General features: G+C 43.8%; 1 protein-coding gene across 1 annotated transcript in view; it reads left to right on the top strand.

Annotated features, from left to right (window-relative positions):
- EXT1 (exostosin glycosyltransferase 1) overlaps window positions 1-20320 on the top strand; it is a gene marked incomplete at its 5' end in the record, with an annotated part of 177334 nt that extends 157014 nt beyond the window's left edge. Inside the window, 8 exons of the mRNA XM_080339571.1 lie at window positions 2495-2614; window positions 7440-7572; window positions 8879-8997; window positions 9707-9802; window positions 12542-12631; window positions 16289-16449; window positions 17413-17584; window positions 19966-20320. Of these exons, the coding sequence (XP_080195697.1) occupies window positions 2495-2614; window positions 7440-7572; window positions 8879-8997; window positions 9707-9802; window positions 12542-12631; window positions 16289-16449; window positions 17413-17584; window positions 19966-20151 (1077 nt within the window). The 3' untranslated portion in view covers window positions 20152-20320. The remainder of the gene's footprint in view (window positions 1-2494; window positions 2615-7439; window positions 7573-8878; window positions 8998-9706; window positions 9803-12541; window positions 12632-16288; window positions 16450-17412; window positions 17585-19965) is intronic.
- Between the last annotated feature and the right edge of the window lie 1048 nt (window positions 20321-21368).

Here is a 21368-nt window from a genome sequence, read left to right on the forward strand (position 1 = left end):
GGGGTCTATCTTCTTGAAAAACGCTGTAGAATATGATAAAACACCATTGCCCATCATGAAGCTGAGATCCACAAAATCTGGAATAGCTGGTAAGTAGCCTCTAAGAGAGGGAGTTTTTAATGGTTGCGTTTAATTCATTTCCAAAGTGACAAGCTATTGTCATCCATGGAGAGAAGCCTTCAAAGGTACATATGTCTTTGCACCCCAAAAATGGAGTACCTTTCAAAATTTCATTAGGTGCCTATTCACTTGCCCAAAGAAGGAAATATTTGTGAAGAGCTGGCCTAGCAAGCCTTGCAAAGTGCTGCCTGTTCTCCTTAATGTGCTACAAGCTGCAAATAGAAAAGGGCCGTTTGATTTTTGCTTCTGTGGACGGCACATTTTTCTGAGCAAAATGATTTTTCTCTTTAAATAATAATAATTTGCCCATCTTCATGCTTTCCGGTAACACGCCATTCGTTCCCTTCACAGCTGCTTCCATACTGAACAGCTACTGCACCGTTATTAACAGTGTTTTTAAAGAGCTGGCAGAGGGCCTGAATGTCTGCTCTGGGAAATGTTTTTTGTTATGTTACAGTTTTTCATTTCCTGTTCGAGAGCAGCTCGGATGTTTTTATTTGCATATTCTCCTCATCATAGCGCTGGGAGAGCTTAATCCAGCCTTTCTGCTTTTATTTGGGCAGGATGTTTTTTCCCTTCCCCCTACTTATTACTGGAATGACCTTTTATTAAGACGTCATTCCGGTTCTAATAATTCCAGTGTAATCCTGCCAGATTAGTATTAATACATCATTTTCCCCACCTGTCTTTCTGGACAAGTAGATTAATAACTAATAGGCAAATGCAGTTAAAATGGGAGCTCTGATTTTCCTTTCCAGCTGTTGCAATGGAGCGGGCACCAAGGCTTATTTTAACCTTGGCGCTGTGTTTGCCGGCGCTCGCAAGCGTGGTGTGGCCTGTAAAATCATAACTTCTTGCAGTAACCTTCCCATCAGAGCAGCCTTCCCTTTCAAAAGGCCTTGTTGGGAATGAGTATTGATTCTATTTGTTGCTCACACACGTGCACACACATGTAAGGTTGCACATCATGCAATGAAATGAATGAGTTTGTAGAAAAAACGCTGTATCGCCACTGTGAATTGACTTTGATCGTCTTTTTGCTGCTGATAATGATCCTGGGTGTTATTAATACACATCTGTGTACAGCCGCTGCAGGGGATGTTCATTATCCCTCGACTTATTGGAACTTAGTGGAAAAGTAATGAAAAGAGAAAAATATTCACCCCAGAAGATGAAATTTAGTGCAGTTATTTGCTGCATCATGTCACAAATAGTGATGTGATCATTTAGAAAAACGTGCTAATACATGCCTTTAACTTCTATATTTCATACTAGTTCTACAAGGAATATTTTACCTGAAGATCTTTATTTTACCTGAAAGGCTTATAGCAAAGGAACACAAAGCACCATCTTTGACAGTCTGACGATTCCCTTCTGTCCTTTCTGTAGTGCCAGCGCTCTCATAGTATCAAATTCTGTATCCCTGTTAGCAGTGTCTCTAAGATGAAAGTCCAAGAGATGACAGTCTCAGGGAGCAGAGATTGGTCCTGTTGGACACAGTGTCCAGGCCTGGATGCAAACAGTGCAGTAAAGAATTTACTGATTCTTGGGGAAATTTTTTACATAGAAAATCTTAAACTGTCAGATTTTCTTCAGGAAAATGTTACATGTGAAATAATTTCATTCAGGAACATGTGAAAGCAAATAATGATCGCAGTGAGCAGTTACTTTTTTAATGCAAAGTATTGCAGGAAGACAATTTGGGTTTTATTTGTAAGGCGACTTAAACCAGAATTAACACGTTGGTTCAGTGGAGAGGGGAAAAAAGAAGCAGTGTTTTCCCTTGTGAATAACAGGTGGTGCGGGAGATGTTGTTCTTTCCACCCACAGTAATTAGTAAAATGCAGTTTGATCCACAGGCTCCCAAAAAGTGGAGTCTTATTTAAGATGTTGCTCTATTTTCCTTAGGGCACTTAGTGTTGCCATGCTGTGGTAAATGCAATTCCAGATCCCTCTAATACACTTTGAGAGTGGGGATTATTGTTGGCCTCTCAACACCTGCGGTTACTACTTTGTTAAAATACTAGTTTATGAAATGTTTTGTACATGGGGCATGGATGGAGGAGCTCCTTAACCATGCCACACCACAGAGCTGGGGAGAAGGAGCTTTTGTTACCGTGAAATAACCAAAAACTAAAAGAAAGCAGATGAAAAAAAAAAAAAAATCATATATTCAGTACCAAAGGTTATAAAGGGTTGTGTCTCATTGGTTTTACATCAAGGCTTTAACTGTTGACACACGCACCTCTGTTGGACGGGAGCGCTGAAGCTGTGCAGCTTGCTAATAGAGGAGAGGGCTTGTTGGCAGCATATTAATTTGATGAGATTGCGTTGTTTCCTGAAGCTTCTGACTATATTACATCTTGTATTACAGATTCCTTCTACAATCAGGTCTATCCATCAGGATAAAATCCTAGCACTTAGACAGCAGACACAGTTCTTGTGGGAGGCTTATTTTTCTTCAGTTGAGAAGATTGTATTGACTACACTAGAGGTGAGTAAAAATTGTCTGGGAGCTTGCAGAGCAGCAAGGATTCTGTGCCTGAACGGCTGCTCCTGTCCTCAGCTGGCGTCAGACCTTGGTTTTCATAACATGCGATTGGTCACTGGGAAAAAAGCTCAGCATCTCGATAGGTTTTCTCCCTTAAGGAAACACTTTCTTCATTATTGGAATCTACATTAGAAAACTGACACAGTGAAGTATGGGAGCTACCCAACACCTGGAAAAGTTGTCATGTGTGATCTTGCCTTCACAAGGCATTATGGTTTGTGATGCAGTATCCTTGTTATTGGTAGTGAATGTAATTCTTTAGGAAACCTTCCTGGGATTCATTTTGGAAAAATACATTACTTCTTTGACCATTCCTTAGCGTTTTGATGCTTTGTGATGGAGCTGTTGGTCTGGCTGAAGGAAAAAGGTGGGCTTATAAATCACTGTTTTATCTTCTCACACAGGATAAGGGACATATTAATAAATTATCATAATTAGAGTGCTATTAAACAGGGAGACAGATTATCTCAAATGTGGAGAGAATCCTTTCTGAATTCAGAGACAGAGGAGAGATGAAAGGCTCTTTAGAAGTGGCACCCAGGCTACAATTTCAAAAGCAGGTTTCTCTTCTAATTGTTTTGCAATTTCGCACATAAATTTTTGACACACTTTTACCACTGGAAGTGGCTCACTTTGTAGGTGCAAATGCATTCGTCTTATGCTAATGATTCTGCAATTGCATCCTTCTTTGTGCACTGTTGTAAAGCTCCACATTTCCCGCTGTGCCTGCTTTCCCCTGCAAACGGCAAATGAGTGCTGCTGCCTGCAGTACAGGTTGCCTGTGGCGGATATTCCTGCAGCTGCTGCGAGACAGTCCCTTCAGTTCTTCTGTGCCAGTGGAGAAAACCAGGCAGGGAGCATTTTCAGGGCCCCTGGCATAGCTATCCTCAGACCACTCTCCTCCCCTGGATGAGCAGGTCTCATCAGTGCTGCCTGTTGGAGACCGCTCTGCATCCTCAAGCTCCCCGTAAGCACTGATGAGATGGTGATAATTAGCACAGCCCATGCCAGGATCGGACTAACAAAGCTAGAAGACCACGTGCCTGTGCTCGCGGTCTAATTTACCCTTAACAGAAGTACCCTTAAGGACAACCAGGGTGACTCATGTATCATCTGCCCCTTCCCTCCACACACCTCATTATTGTTAGGGATTGCTAAAAGGAGGGGGTGCACAGCTCTCCTGGCTGCCCCTCTCCTGCCCATGCTGGGGCTGGTCTCAAGGGGGCATAACCTGTAGCCCCATGGCCATGGTGCCCATTGCATGAAGCTCCAGCGCTCACAGATGTGTCGTTAGCACTGCCCTGGGACACGCTGGCCCGTGTGGCTGCAGGTGCCCGGGGGACAGCAAAACCCGTAATAAAGCTGAAGCATCTGGGCAACCAGCAAGCTGGAGTTCCCGCTCAGAGGGGGAAAACTAAAGTGAAAACAAAAATCTTCCTGGAAGGTTTAATTTAATGTAACCAAGTAATGTATGCCTGGTGTTGAAGGTATGGTCTGGGTTTTTTCATTTGTTTGCAAGAGTGGTTTTGGTTTGAGGGTTTTTTTGTTTATTTTTTAATTCACGATTCTCGGAAGTTTTTGAGACAGCTAAGAGGGATTCTGTTCTCATTAACAGATTCTCGTTTCACATTTCAACTTGCCTAAGTAAAGTCCTGAGTTAACTTTCCTTAGAAAAGGAATAAAAGAGTTGAGAGTGAATTTTGCCATCTGAAATCTGCAAGCAGTGTATCCTCTTCTTAAAACCTGATGCTTGGAAGTAAATTCTGATGGATGTTATCCATCTTCTGTTATAACACTGTTGTGTCAGTGTGCTCTGATGATGCTAGACATCATCAGAATAATCACTTGCCAGCTAACTGCAGTGCCGGTACATGTCCATGTGTGAGGGTATCAGCACAGAAATAGTCTTCACCAACTCAGGTGCCTGCAAGGACAGAGCTCTGCTCTGCCCTTTATCCTGGACACCTCTGAAAACATTAAGTCACATTTTAAGGTCCTTGATCTTCTCATGGCATTTAGTGGCCTAAGCCAAACAGCTCATAGCCCAAAAGGAGAGGTTTGAATCATTTGGCCAGCAAGCCCATATTGCAGGCACAGAGGAACATGGTGTGGGTTAGGAAATTATGTTCACGAGTGTTGGCTGCAGGCTGGTGAGTGGGAGCGCTGGCAGCGCAGCTGCAAACACCATCCGGACACGTGCTTCAGTGTATCTGCACTTCTCCAGCTTGATCTTCTCTGAAAACAAAACCAAAACATTCCAAAATCTCTGTGCAGCGTGCTCAGTCTTCCGCTCGGGAAGAGGAGGGGAGAGGGACAGCACAAAGTAGAGACAAGGAAGGTTTGATGCTTGGCCAGGGCACATTGAGAAGCAGCAATGATTAAGGCAATATGTGAACTTCTTGAAGCATGAGGATGAGGGAGACAAAAATATTGGACTGTTAATGAATTCCAAAAAGAAAAGGGAGATCTCACCAGAGATCCTAACCCCTTCCTTCGCTTATTAAACTTCCTGTCATGCCTCATGATCGGAGAGGCCGTGTAGCTGCTGTCTATCTCTGCAATATGTGCAGCGCTATGCACTCTGCATTTGAATTGATTGAGTCTCCGTGTTATCTTTTTCTATACTTCTCTTTCTGCCAAGTTGTCTTTTCTCCCTTCTATCATGACAGACATCTAGGTTTCTTGTGTAGACCAGGAGTGTGATAAATTAGCCTTCGGTTCGTTAACTGTGATAAATGGCTGCGCCATCTCCCCAGCCTGGTGCGGGGCGCGCTGGTGAGATCCGCGTGCCCGACGTGCGCCAGGGCTGCGGGTGCTGCTCCCGACGGGGTCCCTCTCCCACCAGAGCTGCGCTGGCTCCGGCGCGTTCCCTCCGGCGTCCTTGGCTGCCGGCGCAGTGGAAAACTCCACCGGCTGTGAAAACCTCCTGACCGTGTAAATAAATTCGCAGACTTCTTATCTGACTGTGCCCCAGTTCTGAGAAAGCAGGAGGAAGGAGCTGTAATATTTAGATTTTGTGGTAAACACTGGAAAATATGTACTTTCTAGGTTCTGTCTTTGTTTAGTGGCATAGCTTGCAGATGGAGAAACAGCAGTCATCTGTTTTTTTTCCTGTCCTCACTGCCATGCAGATCTGACAGCAGATACACCTAACTTTCCAAACAGAAATATTCAGATACACTCTTGTCAGTGGTGGAAATCCAGTCCTAAGTCTGTTATTTGTAGGTCAAAAAAGAGTTAAATTAACTTAATCGTGTGAGTGAATTACTGCATATTAGCTACAGTAATTAGCTGTAGGCAAAATTCAGACAAGCGTGCAAACACCTAACATTTGCCCCAGTTTAGCAGTATGTGTATTGCCACCAGCAGTGGGTTGTCTAGCACAATGTAACTGGTGTTTTTATGGTTCTTTTGTCATGGCAATCAAAAATTCCAGGAAATCCACTGCTTGTGGCAACACTTAATTCATGTTCCATGTTGGCCAAATGTCCCTGAACTTGGCTGCTTGCAGAGATTTTTGATTGTTTATTCTCCAACAGCTGCTTTTGTTCAGCTTGTGTTGGGTCTTTTTGCTTGCTTTTGTTTTTCCTGTGTTGTCGATATATAACTTCTTTAGTTCCATGGATTTTAAGGCCAGAATGAATGATGAGGGATCAGATTCAGTCCAGCTTCAGATCCATCAAGAATGAGGCCAGAGATGTTCGGTTGGAAGAACCAACATGTTCTTGGCACTTGAGCCCCATGTGATGCATCATGTGCCAGTTGGGTGAAATCTCCTTAGGAGATGGCAGATGAGCTGCAGAAGAAGGCAAGGCAATTCTGCTTAGTCCACTTAGGAGAACATTGTTTATTTCCCCTCTTGCTCCTTGCAGTGTCCCCGTATTTAGAAAGCTGCATCTTATTTGGAGGCTGAATTTGGCCAGTTACAGCATCCCACTGCAGAATCTTGCTATGCCTTTGCAGCAAATTGGAAAAAGCTCCCATCGGTGTAAGAACCACTATGGTTCTTGCATACAGGCATCTGATGTGACAGAACTGTAATTAGTTTTATAAATATTAAGTGTACAACCTTGTATCTTTTTTTTTGTGGCTTGTGGTATTCTAGATCATAAAGTAGGTGACCTAGCAATCTGTTCTGACCGTAAAAATCCAGGAATCTATGTTTGTGGCCCTCTACAAAGACACACAGTGGTTGCCAGAAGATCTTTTTCTGTTTCATCCAAAAAGGAACTGTTAGAGAACTGAGACATGGAATCCGTAATGTATCTGAATGCTAATATCCCTTTATAATTAAGCAAAAATGAATAATTAGTGCAGCCTGATTTGCTGAAAGTCTTTGTGGTTTTGAATGCTCTCATTATCTCAAAATAATACCTAGCTTTGTAATGCTATCCTCAAATAATTATCTTCTGCGAGTTCTGGATAGTAAAACTGACAATGAACTAATCAGGCTTACAACTGCTAAGATACTCTAATAGACAAAATATTTGACTTGGAATGCAAAATGCAATGAATTGCAAGGTCCCCATGTCCAGAGAGACTAATGAGGTGCTCTGAAGCCTATTGCACAAAGCCTGGGCTGCTGAAGTGATGTCAAAGCGTGCAGGTCCTGTGTCATTTTAAGAGAGATTAAGCAGGAATGTTTAGTAATTTGTGTGCCTCAGCTTTTTGCAAAGTGGGTGATGATTCCAGTCAGCTGGAGTCCCTGAAGCTTCTGCCAGTGACTATTACAGTCTATTTAAAAATCATTGCCTCTCTTGTTTTCCAGATTATTCAGGACAGAATATTTAAGCACATATCACGTAACAGCTTAATATGGAACAAACATCCCGGAGGGTTATTTGTACTGCCACAGTATTCCTCATATCTGGGAGATTTTCCTTACTACTATGCTAATCTCGGTGAGTGAATCCTTGCTATAATCTAACAGTATTTGGAATTTCTAGTGGAAGTTTGGAATTTGGTTCTTGAGTAGCATGTGCCAAGTGACTTACCATTCATTTCTAGTTAATGATGCCTTTCATTTATCCTGTCTTAGTCTTCCTTGCCCACTGTAGACTAGAATGTCTCTGGCTCATCAACATGCAACATGTGCCTCTTGCTTGCAAAGATTGTTTTAAAAAAATCTGTGTCCCATCATACTTTTCAGTTGCCAGTAATTAATACCTGAATTGCTGACCTATTCATGGCCCGAGGGGACATAAGAGGAATAGCTTTTTGCTTTCTTTGTTTATTTGTGCCTGGCAAATTGGAAAAGTGGTAATTTACCCATGACACTTGTTATTGGAGTGCATAGTTGGTATGGATTTATTCTCCATACTATGTGTATTCATATGGATCTCACTAGAAGGAATGAATAGGACTTAGGTTCATGGCTCCTTCCTGAACGACGAGTTCTGTGGGGGAATGTGCCTGCGGGCTGAAATGATCCTGCGTACCAGGCTGTTGCTACTTTTGGCTCAACCTGTGCCATCCCACTTGTGTGGATCTGTACTGCTCACCTGCTAAAAATTCACAGTTACTGTGTTAAAGAGGGAGAAGAAGGTTTCTGGGGGAATTTTGATGAAAAACAACTATGACCCCACACAGATGAATTTAGATTAGACTGAAAGCAGTAATGAAGGGTAGATGCCAGTAGGATCTGTTATTTCAGGCAGAAAAGGAAATCATAGTGAGAGAAATATCAGAATGGAAGACAAGGATGCATGCAGAATTATCAGCTCAGGAGGTAATTGCAGATGCATGTGGATGGGGATCGACCCAGAAAGAGCAAAAATCTGACAAAGGCTGTAATGGAACTGAGGAAACTGAGCAAGCCTCTGGAAGCTGTAGAGATAATCTGTAGTAAAGATCAAGCATCCAGAGCCAGGTAGCAAAATAGAGCCAGGGTCAAGAAAGACATTTGGTTGAACAAACCAGATGTCAATATTATCTGTGAGGCAAACTGGATGAAAAAAAGAGATTGCAGGACATCTGTGGCGATAGCGAGTAAGAAAAGGCAGTGATAGTGTTGAAGTTGGGAATTTTGGAGGGTATGTGAGTTAAAGGGAAGTGTGATCTCCTGTGAAGCATCTGGTATCTGAGGCAAAAGCAGGTGACCAAAAAAAACATGGCAAGGTTTGCATTAAGTGCAGATCATTTTTTTCATCTCCAGAGTCCTTTAATCTGTACTAACCAGGGCAATTTTGTCTTTTCTCTTCACTCCAGGTCTGAAGCCTCTTCCCACATTCACTGCCGTTATCCACGCAGTAACTCCCCTGGTTTCCCAATCTCAGCCTGTGCTGAAACTCCTGGTTGCTGTAGCCAAGTCCCAGTACTGTGCACAGGTAAGCAGTGCTGTTTGATGTCAGACGCACTGGAGACAAAACTACTGTCCAAGAAGTGAAGAGCCTACTGACTTCAGATCTTCTCAGTCCTGTTTCAACTCCTTTTTGCAATTCTGATGTTTCCTTTTTCTGAGATTTCTACTGTCTGTGACCTGCATGTATGGGAAACAAAACTTCTGAGTATAGTTAGAATGGAACAGAGACAGTAATTAAACCCCTTTGTTTCATGAGGCGGGTAGAACAATGACTGCACTTTAAAGATCAGGTACAGAATGCCTGTACCTCAGAGGCCCTATGTGATCTTCCTTCCTCCTGCTGTGGCTCTTAGTCTCAGCAGTGCCAGGATTTTGGCTTCTCTGAAGGAAACCCTGGGGAGTTCTGTAGGAGCACCCTCTTGCAGTGGATTGTCACAAGTGGTTTAGCCTTTAATGAGAGCCAAAGTAAATCAGTGACATCCGTATGACCTGGCCTAGATGGAGACTTCCTGAGTTCCTGTCTGGCATCTATTTGCTTGAGAGGATATATATTGTAAATAGTCAGGATGGGTAAAATTACTGTAAGAAGTGTTATTTTTATACAGATTTGTATCATTGTTGATTTTGAAATTCCTAACTTAAACATAACATTTCTGTCTGGAGATCAGAGTCCTTAGGGTTTGGACTGCATTGCTTCAAAAGGTCTCTGATCATCGTCCAACATTCTCTTTCAGATTATTGTTTTATGGAATTGTGATAAACCCCTCCCAGCCAAACACCGCTGGCCTGCCACTTCTGTGCCTGTCATAGTCATTGAAGGAGAGAGCAAGGTAGGTGGAGAGAAACATGGTAAAATATTGTATATGTTTTCCAGTGGGACTGGAATTTATTTTTCCAGCTGCTTTGGTGAAAGCTTTGTAGTTCCCAACACTGTAACAGCTCTTTTCTATTCCTTGGCTCTTTGTACCAGCTTGGTCACAGATTTGCATTTCATGCATGAGGCCCCATGCTCTCAGAAATCATCAGCATGGCAATTCATGCTGTGAATCTGAGACGCACAGGTGAGACCCGGTTTTGAAATGTGGCCCTGAGAGCAGGTAGTGCTGACCTCATCTTTGGAGATTTCTTTCTCTGCAGGTGCAGGAAAGTCATGATGCAGCTGGATTAGTTGAGTCTGAGCAGTCATTTGCAAGACCTGAGGGTCAGCTGTGGACTCAAAAGCAGAGAACATATGGGAATGGATGGTGTTAAAGCACCTTTGAAAAGTACCTTCTCTCATGGCCTTGTAGGGTACTGCTGCCAGTGATGGGATCCAACCACCGAAAGGACAAGGGACACATGTGGGAACAAAACCACCATGTCATGTCTTACTGTGCAACACACCTGTTTGTTTGCACTTCCACAAAGTCAAAACAGACGCCACCCAGATTAGAAAAGAGGCTTTTCTTAAAATCCACAATGAAGTGACCAATTCATTTCTAAATGCAGGCCTGAAAGATCAAGACTTAATGCTTCTGGACTGATAGATAGGGACTGGCCCCCTCTGCAATCTCTGTCAGCTGGCTCTTGAGCTTTGCCTTTGCAAAGGGAACTTTTAATTGCTTTGGCTGTACAACCCTATTTTGAAATTATAGTCCTGTTTTTGTTCTTTTCCCCCAGTCACCTTAACAAGGAGAAAGAGAGAGCCCTGCAAGGTTGGCAGCTAATGGCTCTGGCCTCAGCTAGCCGTGTAAACAGTGTCAGGAGAGTTGCTGCAGGGCCAAGAAAGGCTGTAGTGATTTCTGAGTCTTTTGAACATTGTGGGGTTGTTTTCTTTCTTTTTGGAAAACTTGCAGGGGTGAGATAGAGGAGAAAATCTCTGACCAGTTCTACAGTGTTTGTAGGAATTGGCCCAGGCACTGCTTAGATTACAAATGAGTCTCCTGAGTACACAAAGGTGTGTTTATAGTGGACAGTCTCTTCCTTCTAATATCCCAACATATGCCAAATGGCTTATTGCGCGGTAAAGCTGTTTGTTTGGACAAAGCCTGCAGAGCCAGAGCAGTGCAATTCAAAGGTTGCACAAAGGAACTGCTTTTCATCTTCAGACTTAGCTGAAGTGTGCTGGCAGGCACAGTGACTGTGTGCAGGTGTCACAGAGGTCTGCCTTTACCTCACCTTCCCTCTTCCCCATGAAATCAAGATATATTATCACACCTGTTTTACAAAAGGGAGCTTTAACTACAAAAACAAAATACATGGGTAGTCTCGACTGGTTTAATATTTGACAATTTTACACAGTCTGTAAAACAGCTGGGGTGACAATGCTGCTCTCCTGCCGGCTGCTTGCTCTGCTTTGCCTTTGCGTAAGCAAAGCAAAACCAGGAACCCCTGCCAGATCACCTCTTCCTCACGGCCTCCCCGGATCACGGCCGTCGTAGGGACGGGGGGATGCTCTCCAGACACCGTGAACCTCCTGGTTATAGAGACAGAGCTTTCTCTGAATCGAGGCGTAGATTTAGAGACTTGCTTTCAAACAGGTCACAGGGGACACAGAACTGACCATGTCCCTTATGAGGGATGTATAAAACTTCTCCATGTTCCTGTTTCCATATAGTGATTTCCTCTTACCGGACCTGATTTTTATAGTGTTTTTTTGGCATAATAAGTTGGAAGAGAAGTCTATTAACTAGCCAGGATATTTTTCCTAGCAAATGAGGGAAACAAACAGTGTCGTGTCCTTGTTACTGTTCATCAGTTCTCAAAAGGTGCTAATTAGTCTGCTAAAAAAGCCACATCGATTCTCATTTCTTGCTGTTACCTTTTTGATCCCACTTTCCTGTCTATTTCCTATTGCCTTGAAGACTGTCCTGCCATAGTTTTTAAAAGCTTATTCTGCATATAGACTTCACATATATATATATATACATAAGTCACTTAAGAATGTGACTTTTTAAAATGCTACAATACCAATATAATTCTTGATGCAAGTGGAGCTCAACTGGTACTCATGCTCTTTAACATATTCTCCTTTTGTGATGGGGCGTGTTGCACCACTTGGCAGCAGCTCCCTGTGGATACAGCAGCAATGCACAGAGATGGAGCAGTACCACCTTGCAGGGGAACCATCCTGGTAGCATAACGTCCTTCACACACAACCTGGACTGCTTGGCTTCCCAGCAGTGTAACCTTATGACTGCTCCAAAGTCCTTCTCAGAGTTCATTATCTTTGTTCCTCACACCCCGTAGGAGGGCAGAGGGGCAGTCCTGGCTACCAGGGAAAATGCCCTCCCTAAAGAAGCAGTAGATACATCTAATTCTCACCATGGACTGTTGCAGTTTGTCACAAAAGGAAAGCAGCCTGCTCCAAAGAGAGAGGTCTGTTCAGAAATCACTCCTTGGGTAGAAGGTGAAGGCTGACTGCTGTGATGACAAAAATGAGAGTCTCTCACCCTTGAGCTGAAGGGTTCTTTCCATCAGGCAGAGATACATGATATGCCTCAGACAAGAGGAAGTAAGAGCGAGGTATGAAATTGAGTATTTCCCTTGTGGTTTTTTTTCCCTCTCCTCCCTGCCTTGGGTACCCACAGGTTATGAGCAGTCGCTTCCTACCCTACGACAACATCGTGACAGATGCAGTGCTGAGCCTGGATGAGGACACCGTGCTCTCCACCACTGAGGTAAGGGTCCCTGTCGCCCTGGGAGCCTGCAGGGCTCCTTGGCTCAGCCTGAGCGCAGCAGGCAGGCTCTTCTCTCGGCTTTGTCAGTGAGCAACTGTTAGAAGATTTCCTGCTATACTCCTCAGATTTAGCACGTTGCACTTGTTTCAGCAACCCTGCCACCGCTTGTCGTCAGAGGAGCTTTTCGCCCTGGTTAATTGGCTCATCATTAGCATATGGTCCTTCCATTCTTTATTATTTTAGTAACATAGCTGCAGGCGGGTGTAGGCAGCTCAGAGCAGTCAGCTTTAATACTCTGTTCTCACTTTTCTGATTGGGGTAGCTTTTTTCCCCCACATTATCCATGGGGTGTAGGTGGGAAAGGAAAGGGTGTCAGCAGCAGGGGACTGCTGTCGCTCCAAAAGACGGCATTGCCCCCCTAATGCAGGATTTCACTGAGAAATGCTCTCACCATTGTGTCGCCCGATAAAATTGGAGATCTTTGCTAGTTTAGGTGTTACGAGTGTTTGTGCCAAGAGCAAGATAGCGCTAAGAAAAGAAAAATACTGTAGAAAACCAATTTTTACAACTGGGATGAGTATTGATTTCTGGAACCTCTTCCTGAGAACCACAGGGGAAACTGATGACAGTTTATATAGAGTGCAATATTTGGGAAATACATTATTAATGATGGCCAGGGAATAGCTTGAAAAACTCGATTTTCTTTTGTTTTCCCTTTTTTTTTTTTCCCCCATGTTCATGATCATTTCCTTCTCCCCACTTTACCTTTATAAAAATGCTTTTTTCTCAGTGATGTGGACCTTTCAGTGATGCTATCACTGCGTATATGTCAGTGAAGAAATGCCTGACGTTAGTCACCCGTCACTGCTATATACCCTAAGATGTCACTGAATTTGTTCCAGATGGATAACGTTGCAACCGCTCTTCTCCCCACTGCGGATTTGTTGTGCTGCGGTTAGGCTGCTCCAGAAGGAGCCATAGTAGCCCTTTTCTGCTGCACAGATGGAAGAAGTAGTTGGCATGGAACCTGTTTGATACTAAGATTACACCGTGGTAGTTTCTGCTGGATGAGGAAGAACATGGCTGCTGCCAAAGCCCTTGTGTGCAAAGCCCTGCACAGCCAAACAAAACAAAACACCACAACAAACAAACCAAAACCAATGAAAGGCTTTTCTTCAGGGGCTGGAATTCCTAAGCAGGTTGTTGCTCAAGATGAAGGGTCCTGTCCTAGTTGCCCTGGGGGCCATGGTAAGACCTCTCAAGGACTTCATTGCACTGAGGTGGTATTTGCAGCAATCCAGCCTGTGGATCCTGTGAGAATTTGGGGCTTTGGTTTGTTTTGCCTGGTATTTAGTCATCATCCAAACTTCAGAGTCATTCAGGCTTCTGGAACACATATGAAATAAATACTGTTTCTCATTCGGCTTGGCCGTGTTTTACCCTAAACATCGTGAAACACAAATATTTGTTGTTTTTTGAGACAACATACACATTTCTTTGTGGCTTCTTTCCTCCTGCGAGCAGCCCGCAGCCGATATTGCATGCTTGCACAGTGGGTATTGGCTGTACGAGCCCCACAGCCTCTGTGCTGCACAGAGAACCAGCTGCCAGCTCTCGCTGCCACCTGCCCTCCAGCTTCAGCGTGTCCTGCCAGGGCCAGCAGCTCTCCTTGGTGCTTCTCTGTGAAAAACTGTGGCCTTTCTGTTGCGTCACGTCCCCCATCGTACAACTTACGCAAAGAAACAGCACGCCGAAACGCTGACATGAAACGCCTGGTGGGACACTTCCCTTGAAACATGGGTGGTTGTTGTGGCACAGCTTCAGGGCTCAGAGAAAGCAGTTTAGGAATATGGTCAAACATGATCACGTTCCTGTTGGGAGGAGCAGTCACCAGGCACATCCTCTACTCTGTCCGGCTCCAGCGGAGTAAAGGTTTTCCAATCACAACAGAATGGTGGATAATTTTTTTGTGAGAGGACCTGTGTCACATGCACAGGGGGTTGTTTGTATGGGAAATAATTAGAAATCAGCACAGGCCAAGAGTGATATTAGAATTTAAGAGACTGGCAGACTGGTCAGATTTTCCTGCTGATCAGCTGAGTAGTAATATTGCTGGAAATTACACAGGAAAGTGACTGGGGTTTGTTCGATAAAGCGAATTTTCTCTTAGGGTAGTTGCTTTACTGCATCTCCCTGCTACCAAGGATGGACACTTGAAAGCACAAGTGAGGGCACTGAGTGCAGCTGCTTTATTATTTATTTAAGTTTGAGATTCTCAGACTTCTCTAAAGAAAACAGATGTCATGTTTTATGGGAAAGGCCTTTACAGGGGAAAAAAAAAAAACCCTTTAGTTCTTTCATGTGGTATTGATTTGGATGAGATCAGAACTATCACAACGGTAACTGGTTTGCGCACATTGTCTTTCTAGTTGGCCTCAGATTCCTTGAAACAACTTGAAAGAAAATAACCAGTCCCTGACTTTGTCTTGAGTACATGTGTGACTCTTCTGTTTCATAAAAACACTTGTAAATGAGAGAAGTCTGACAGTAATCACACAAAATGTGGCTGTTCTCAGAGCAGCAGCTATTCTTTATCTAACCTCTACACCCTTGACTTTGGCTGCGTTCTTGGAAGGTTTTTCAAACATTCTTGAGCAAAGTTTTAGGTCCCTCTGGTACTGGAGGGAGCTTGGTGTGCAGTACAGAAACAAATCCCTCGTTTTCTTGGGTTTGAAAGGGACAGGTAGAATTGTCTTTAACTCTCTTTAAAATTTTGGTCTAGTTTGAGCTCCAAAACCTAAGCTGAAGTGCAACGATGGCCAACCAACCTTATAGTGATAGTAATATTTCCATATGTATTTTTACCAAGCTCCTTTCACATCTGGTGCTGATGAGCCTTCTGCAAACTACCCCAATCATTCCTTTCCTGGTGTCACCAGGATTTGTTTGGTGGGATCCCAGGGTAGCAATGTCATGTCACCTTTTCAATTCTCAGAAATTTGAGTTATTTAGAAGCATTTTCTTAAAGTATAGGCTCCAAAAGCTTTGACTGCACAGGAATCTTATCTTCCTCTTTATCAAGCTATATGTTTAACCCTCTTGGTCATATAGACAGTCTTAAAAGTATGACCTGCATGTACCCCAAAGGCTCAAAATGGATGGAAAATAGAAAAGGACTCCACATTGATTGCCTGTTTTAATCTCACTGAGCCACCCTTATAATTTAAGGTGTTTGACTCCTGATTTTCCAAGCTTTGTGTTGACAGTACTGAAATGGCAAGAAGCACAGAGATGTGCAGAAGGTTCAGTTTACCACGTCGCTATTACCGCTCTGTATTGCATCCAAGTATAAATACATGCTCCTACACCCATTCTTTCTGTAACTTGAAAAGGTTTGATATGTAAAGGGCGCGCTTGAAAATGTTAATGTAATGCTGTGATGCTCCAGACTCCCTTTAACAGGAACCATTAAAATGTGCATAATTATAGGGCAAAATGTCAAACAGTCGGTTTAATTTACTGATGAATACATAGGATTAATGTTTTGCAACAGTTCCAAGATTTTGAATTATGAATTAGTGGCAAGGTAATATTTTGTTTTGTTGACATTTGTTGAAACAGTTTCAGTATTCATTTGGCCTCTGCCTTTGTCCGCAGGTGGATTTTGCCTTTACAGTTTGGCAGAGTTTTCCAGAGAGGATCGTAGGGTATCCTGCTCGCAGTCACTTCTGGGACAACACTAAGGAGAGGTGGGGGTACACCTCCAAATGGACTAATGACTATTCCATGGTATTGACAGGAGCTGCTATTTACCACAAGTAAGCACCCAAAGCATCTGCTGTCCTCCTTCTGTATGAAACCAAATAGTCAGGGGGAGAGGGGTGAAGAACATTCTTCCGGGGAGGGGAAAAAGTGGAAAGATAATAGATGGCTCTATTTTTTATGAGGCAATAATTTAAGTTCTTGGTTTAGCTCTGGGGATCTGGTAATCATTATTGCGCTTGTTGGGTCTCTTTGAAGTCCCTTGTATTTTGAGGCAGTCAGACTGCTCTTTTTAACATCAGGAATTACACACTTCAAAGAGTTCTCGAATTCATTAAGCTGCTCGGCTGAATGGCCTGTAGCACAACAGAAAGGAGGTTACTTCCAGACCAGCTCCGGGTATGTGTTGGCTGACAGCTGCAGTCTGCAAAGTCTTGGGGATACTCTAGAGATGTCTCACAGTGGACACTTCACAGATCAGCGTATTGCAGCATGTTGGAGGAAAAACGTGTTGTTAGAACTCCAGCAGAACAAAGGCCTCTCTGGATTTTAGGAGAAAGGCACCAAATTCTGGAGTGCCTAATCCACATCTCCGCAAAGGAGAAGACAGACCATAGGGGTTGCTACAGGCCCAGAGGAGAATAATTACAACAATAATGACAGCAGTATGCCAGTTAATAGAGTCCAACTGAACAGTTTTGAAAGAAGAGGTGTAGGATGAATTCATCACTATTGTCTGTCACATTATAGCAATGTGGTGTTCTCTGTCCTCCATTATCTTGATACTTAGGTCTGTACTGTTTCTTTCAAGTTACAAAAAAAAAGGCCTATGTTCTGTTTCCCTATTAGCACTGTGTACTCTTTTGATGAGGTACTGATTTGTTCTCCATTCTTGTTGGAAGATGAGACCGAAGAAAGGAAGTGGTATATCCAGAGTTGAGTACGAAACTTGTGTCTCAACTGAGATAGAAATTCCCTGGAGTTTGTAGTCCCTTAATGACACTGCTTTTGGCTTCCAGATATTATCACTACCTGTACACTCATTACCTGCCTGCCAGCCTAAAGAATATGGTGGACCAACTGGCCAATTGTGAGGACATTCTAATGAATTTTTTGGTGTCGGCTGTGACAAAATTGCCTCCAATCAAAGTAACACAGAAAAAACAGTATAAGGAGACCATGATGGGACAGGTATGTATCCAGAGCATGTTTTAGAAGTTGGGATGGATTGATAATGTAAAGGTTTGGCTTCTAGGTTAGGCTTACAGAGTGATACATTTCTGCCTATTTTTTGCCGTTTTTACTTTAGCAGAACTGTAAATAGACTTTAAGTATCCTTATTATAATGAAGGAAAATCCAAAAGGAGAAATGGCAAACATCTACTGTACTTGACAGTATCTCTTCATATTTTTCTCACACGATGTTATTCATGGTCATCCCAAACTCATGGAACTGATTGTGGTGACTGGATTTCAGTTAAACTCCAGTTTTCTAATTAAATATTCTAGATGTAATACCTGGCCATGGAATACTAGAAGCAGAGATAAATTCTAGAAAGGTTTTATATTTTTAATTACTATTAATGAATGTAATCTACCAGGCCATCTCTGTGCTGCTTTAAAATATATAGTGTGATTCAAGCACTGACATCAGGCTGTCACAACAGAGTTAGTTTATGATGTTCAAGCATTTTTTCCCATGAGGAACGTTTCGTTCCACAGTGACACCATCACTCACTAGCATCCATGAAACGCTTGCTTTAGAGCCTCTTCCAGCTACTGGATAAGCACTCTGTCATTGCAGAAATGGATATGCCTTCCAGTAACAGGGGTACCTGGTGACCTAGGGACACTTGTCCTCCTGCCCCCTGTGAACGAGTGATGGGACGAATAGCAAATCCTGCAAGTCCCAAAGAAGCTCCCATCTCTGCTGCCACAGTGTCTGTGATCTGCACTACAAATAGTCCCATGATTACTGGGAAGCAGGAGAAAGACGGGATCCTCTATTTTCCCCTCACATTTTCTTCTATTAGCATTACTTGGATCATTGACTGGGAAGTGGCCGTGCCAGGTTGTAGACTCCCTCACTGGTATGCCCCTGCCATCTGAAGTATAGGTAGTAATTCAGCAATTCTGACTCATCTGGGTACGCAGGAGACCTTCTGTGAACAAGAAGGTGCCATCCAGAAAGTACCTATTGCTTCTTGTTTGAGCTTCACCTCTCCACGGGGCCGTGCTTTGGCTGTTTGGCAAAGCTTGAACATCCATTTTTCTTGTTACAGTGTGGGTGACTTGAGTCAGCCATGAACTATAACTCTCTCCTAAAGACAAGTTGTTCCTGCAGCTTTGGGAAATGTAATGGACCATGTTCATAATTCCTTGAAAGACAAATAAAAAATTAACATAACCCCAATGTTGTGACAGAGATTAATACTCGTATGGAAATTCACTGTTAATGGCCAGAATGTGTGCTATAATCCTCCAGCAACAAGCTTTTGCTTGCTCTTTAGTGGCTCGGTATAATCAAGAGCCTGTAATCAATGCACATTATAACCTACCACTTCAGCTCAACTGGACAGGCCTTGGATAAAGATCAAGTCTGATACCCCATTCATTTGGCAAGTCCCTGACTCTCTCAGTTTATTTGCATTTTAATTTGAGCTTATGAATTTGTATTTGTTTTTGAAGTACAGTGGAAACATCAGTGCTATAGAGAGATGCAAGAGAAGGGGCACAACCTGAAGCTTAGGTTCTCAGCATTCATAGTTTATCTTAAACAATAGTTTTATTATGTTTATACATGTACTTTAGGTACAGATAGAGAACAATAACTGCTTCAGAGCTGTTAGGGCCTTGTTTTTCTAGAGGTGCTGAGTTTCAATGGACTTTCATAGGAATCACAGCTGCCCTGAGCTTTGGAAAATCAAGCCACAGTGTTTTCCATGTACGCAACCTGTGGTCTTTTTCTCAGGTCACGGTTTAATGTGATATAACTTGGAACTTCAGTTCATTTTCTCTGTCCATAAGATGTTACTGTCTTATACACTGGCCTCTGCCGGTGGGATTCCTGGGAGCACCCTGCTTTTCCGTGCAGGACATCAACACGCATGAGTAATGCCAAGCATGTAAGGACTTCTACTGAGCTCAGTTACAAGCTGGTTGAAATAACTCGTGTATCCATTTCTGCAAAAGCGTGTTTTTGACCTGCAGAAACCGTAATAACGGCAGCGTGTTTTCCCCCTGCGGCTGAAGGCCGTGGGCAGCAGCTGGCTGGAGCAGCACCGGCACCTCAGGGAAAAGCGGTGGCCTCCATGTCTGTTTTTTAAGGACTTGTAAGGACGTGGTGGTTTTTAAGGACTTGTTCTACCTGTGAAATACCTTGAGGGTCTAAAATAAGAAGAGTGAGGGACAGGGTGAGGCGATGTGCTGGCAGGCTGTGTGAGGCCAGCGTGCGGGTGTCGTGGTCCAGCTTGGGTCACCCCACGGCACTGCCCTTGGCGCTACTCTGACAGGGCGCCCAGCCATTGCGTTGGGTCATGGCCAACGCCTGACTTCTGCTCTCCTCTCCACAGACGTCCCGGGCCTCGCGCTGGGCCGACCCCGACCACTTCGCCCAACGGCAGAGCTGCATGAACACTTTCGCCAGCTGGTTTGGCTATATGCCGCTGATCCACTCTCAGATGAGGCTCGACCCTGTCCTCTTTAAAGACCAGGTCTCCATCCTGAGGAAGAAGTACCGGGACATTGAACGACTCTGAGGAGCGCTGCCGAGGGGGCCGAGCCGCCCCCGCCCCGCGTGGCCACCGTGCCGGGAGCCAGACTGTGCCGCCGGCAGCAAGCGCCCGACATGGCGCCGGACTGCGCCGGGCCCCGGCGGGCTGCTGCCGCCCCAGAATAGGTCGTGTACAGTTTCATTATGGAACATTAAATAATTATTTTTGAAATGATTGCTATGCAGGTTTAAACTTTTTTAATGATCAGAAAAAAAAAAAAACCTATTAAAAACAGAGTTCTTTCTTTAATCAAAATTGTGTTGGTTGTGAATATTTCAAAGCTGCCGTTTCTTTCTTTCATGCATTTGATTGTCATTGCAATTTTCATTCATTTTCCCCTGGAAAGTTAAACACTTGAATCTCAAGGGGAGAAAATGCAGCAGGTTCAGAAACAAACTGAGCACAATCAGGACAGAGCCCAAGTATTAACCTTCCTCATGTACTGCTGACTTTTAATTCTTTTTTTTCCCAGTTTTCCCCAAGCCTGTAGCAGCCACTATGGCAAAACTCCTCTGAACGGACGGAAAACTGGAGAACCCCCAGCACGCCAGAGGGAAGCACAGATCCTTCTGCCTGGGGACCCCGTTTTTAAAGGCGACGAGCCTGGCCTCGCTGGGGAGAGGAACGTCCCTGCTGAGGGGCACATTGGGGACCTGGCAGCAGAGACACATCCCAGTGGCCCTGGGCACCGCTGGGGCCATCAGCACAGCGGCCACATGTGGCCTCAGCCTCCGCTGCCTGGGGCCGTGGCGGCTGAATCTCTAGAAATAGCTTTGGTTTGAGGGCAAAAGGAGTGTGGGTGAAAAAAAGAAAGCATGTTAGTGCTCTCAGTGCAGGAGTTTGGCCTGTAACAAATTGGTTCATATGAAATCAAAACATGTGGGTTTTGTTGTTTTATTTTTAAGCTCAAATAGGTGGAGAAATTCCCTCCTGGAGGTCTGACACCTGAAGTAAAGTGCGTGGTCAGACACGGGGTATTGGTGGCAGCGGGTGCTCCCAGGCGTGCTTGGGGCAGACTCACTCGGACTGAAAACCTGCCCCTGAAATACCAGCGTTGCTCATGCTCCAAATGGTTTTATCATTTCAAATGGGAGTGGGTTTAAATTGAAATATTCCAGTTGTTCATTTCTCTGTAGTGCTCTTCTTATTTATGTGTTTCTTTCAACTGAAGAATGAAAACAAAAGCAGTGATTTTTGTTAGG

Source organism: Nesoenas mayeri, assembly GCF_963082525.1.
Source record: "Nesoenas mayeri genome assembly, chromosome: 2".
NCBI lineage: Eukaryota > Metazoa > Chordata > Aves > Columbiformes > Columbidae > Nesoenas > Nesoenas mayeri.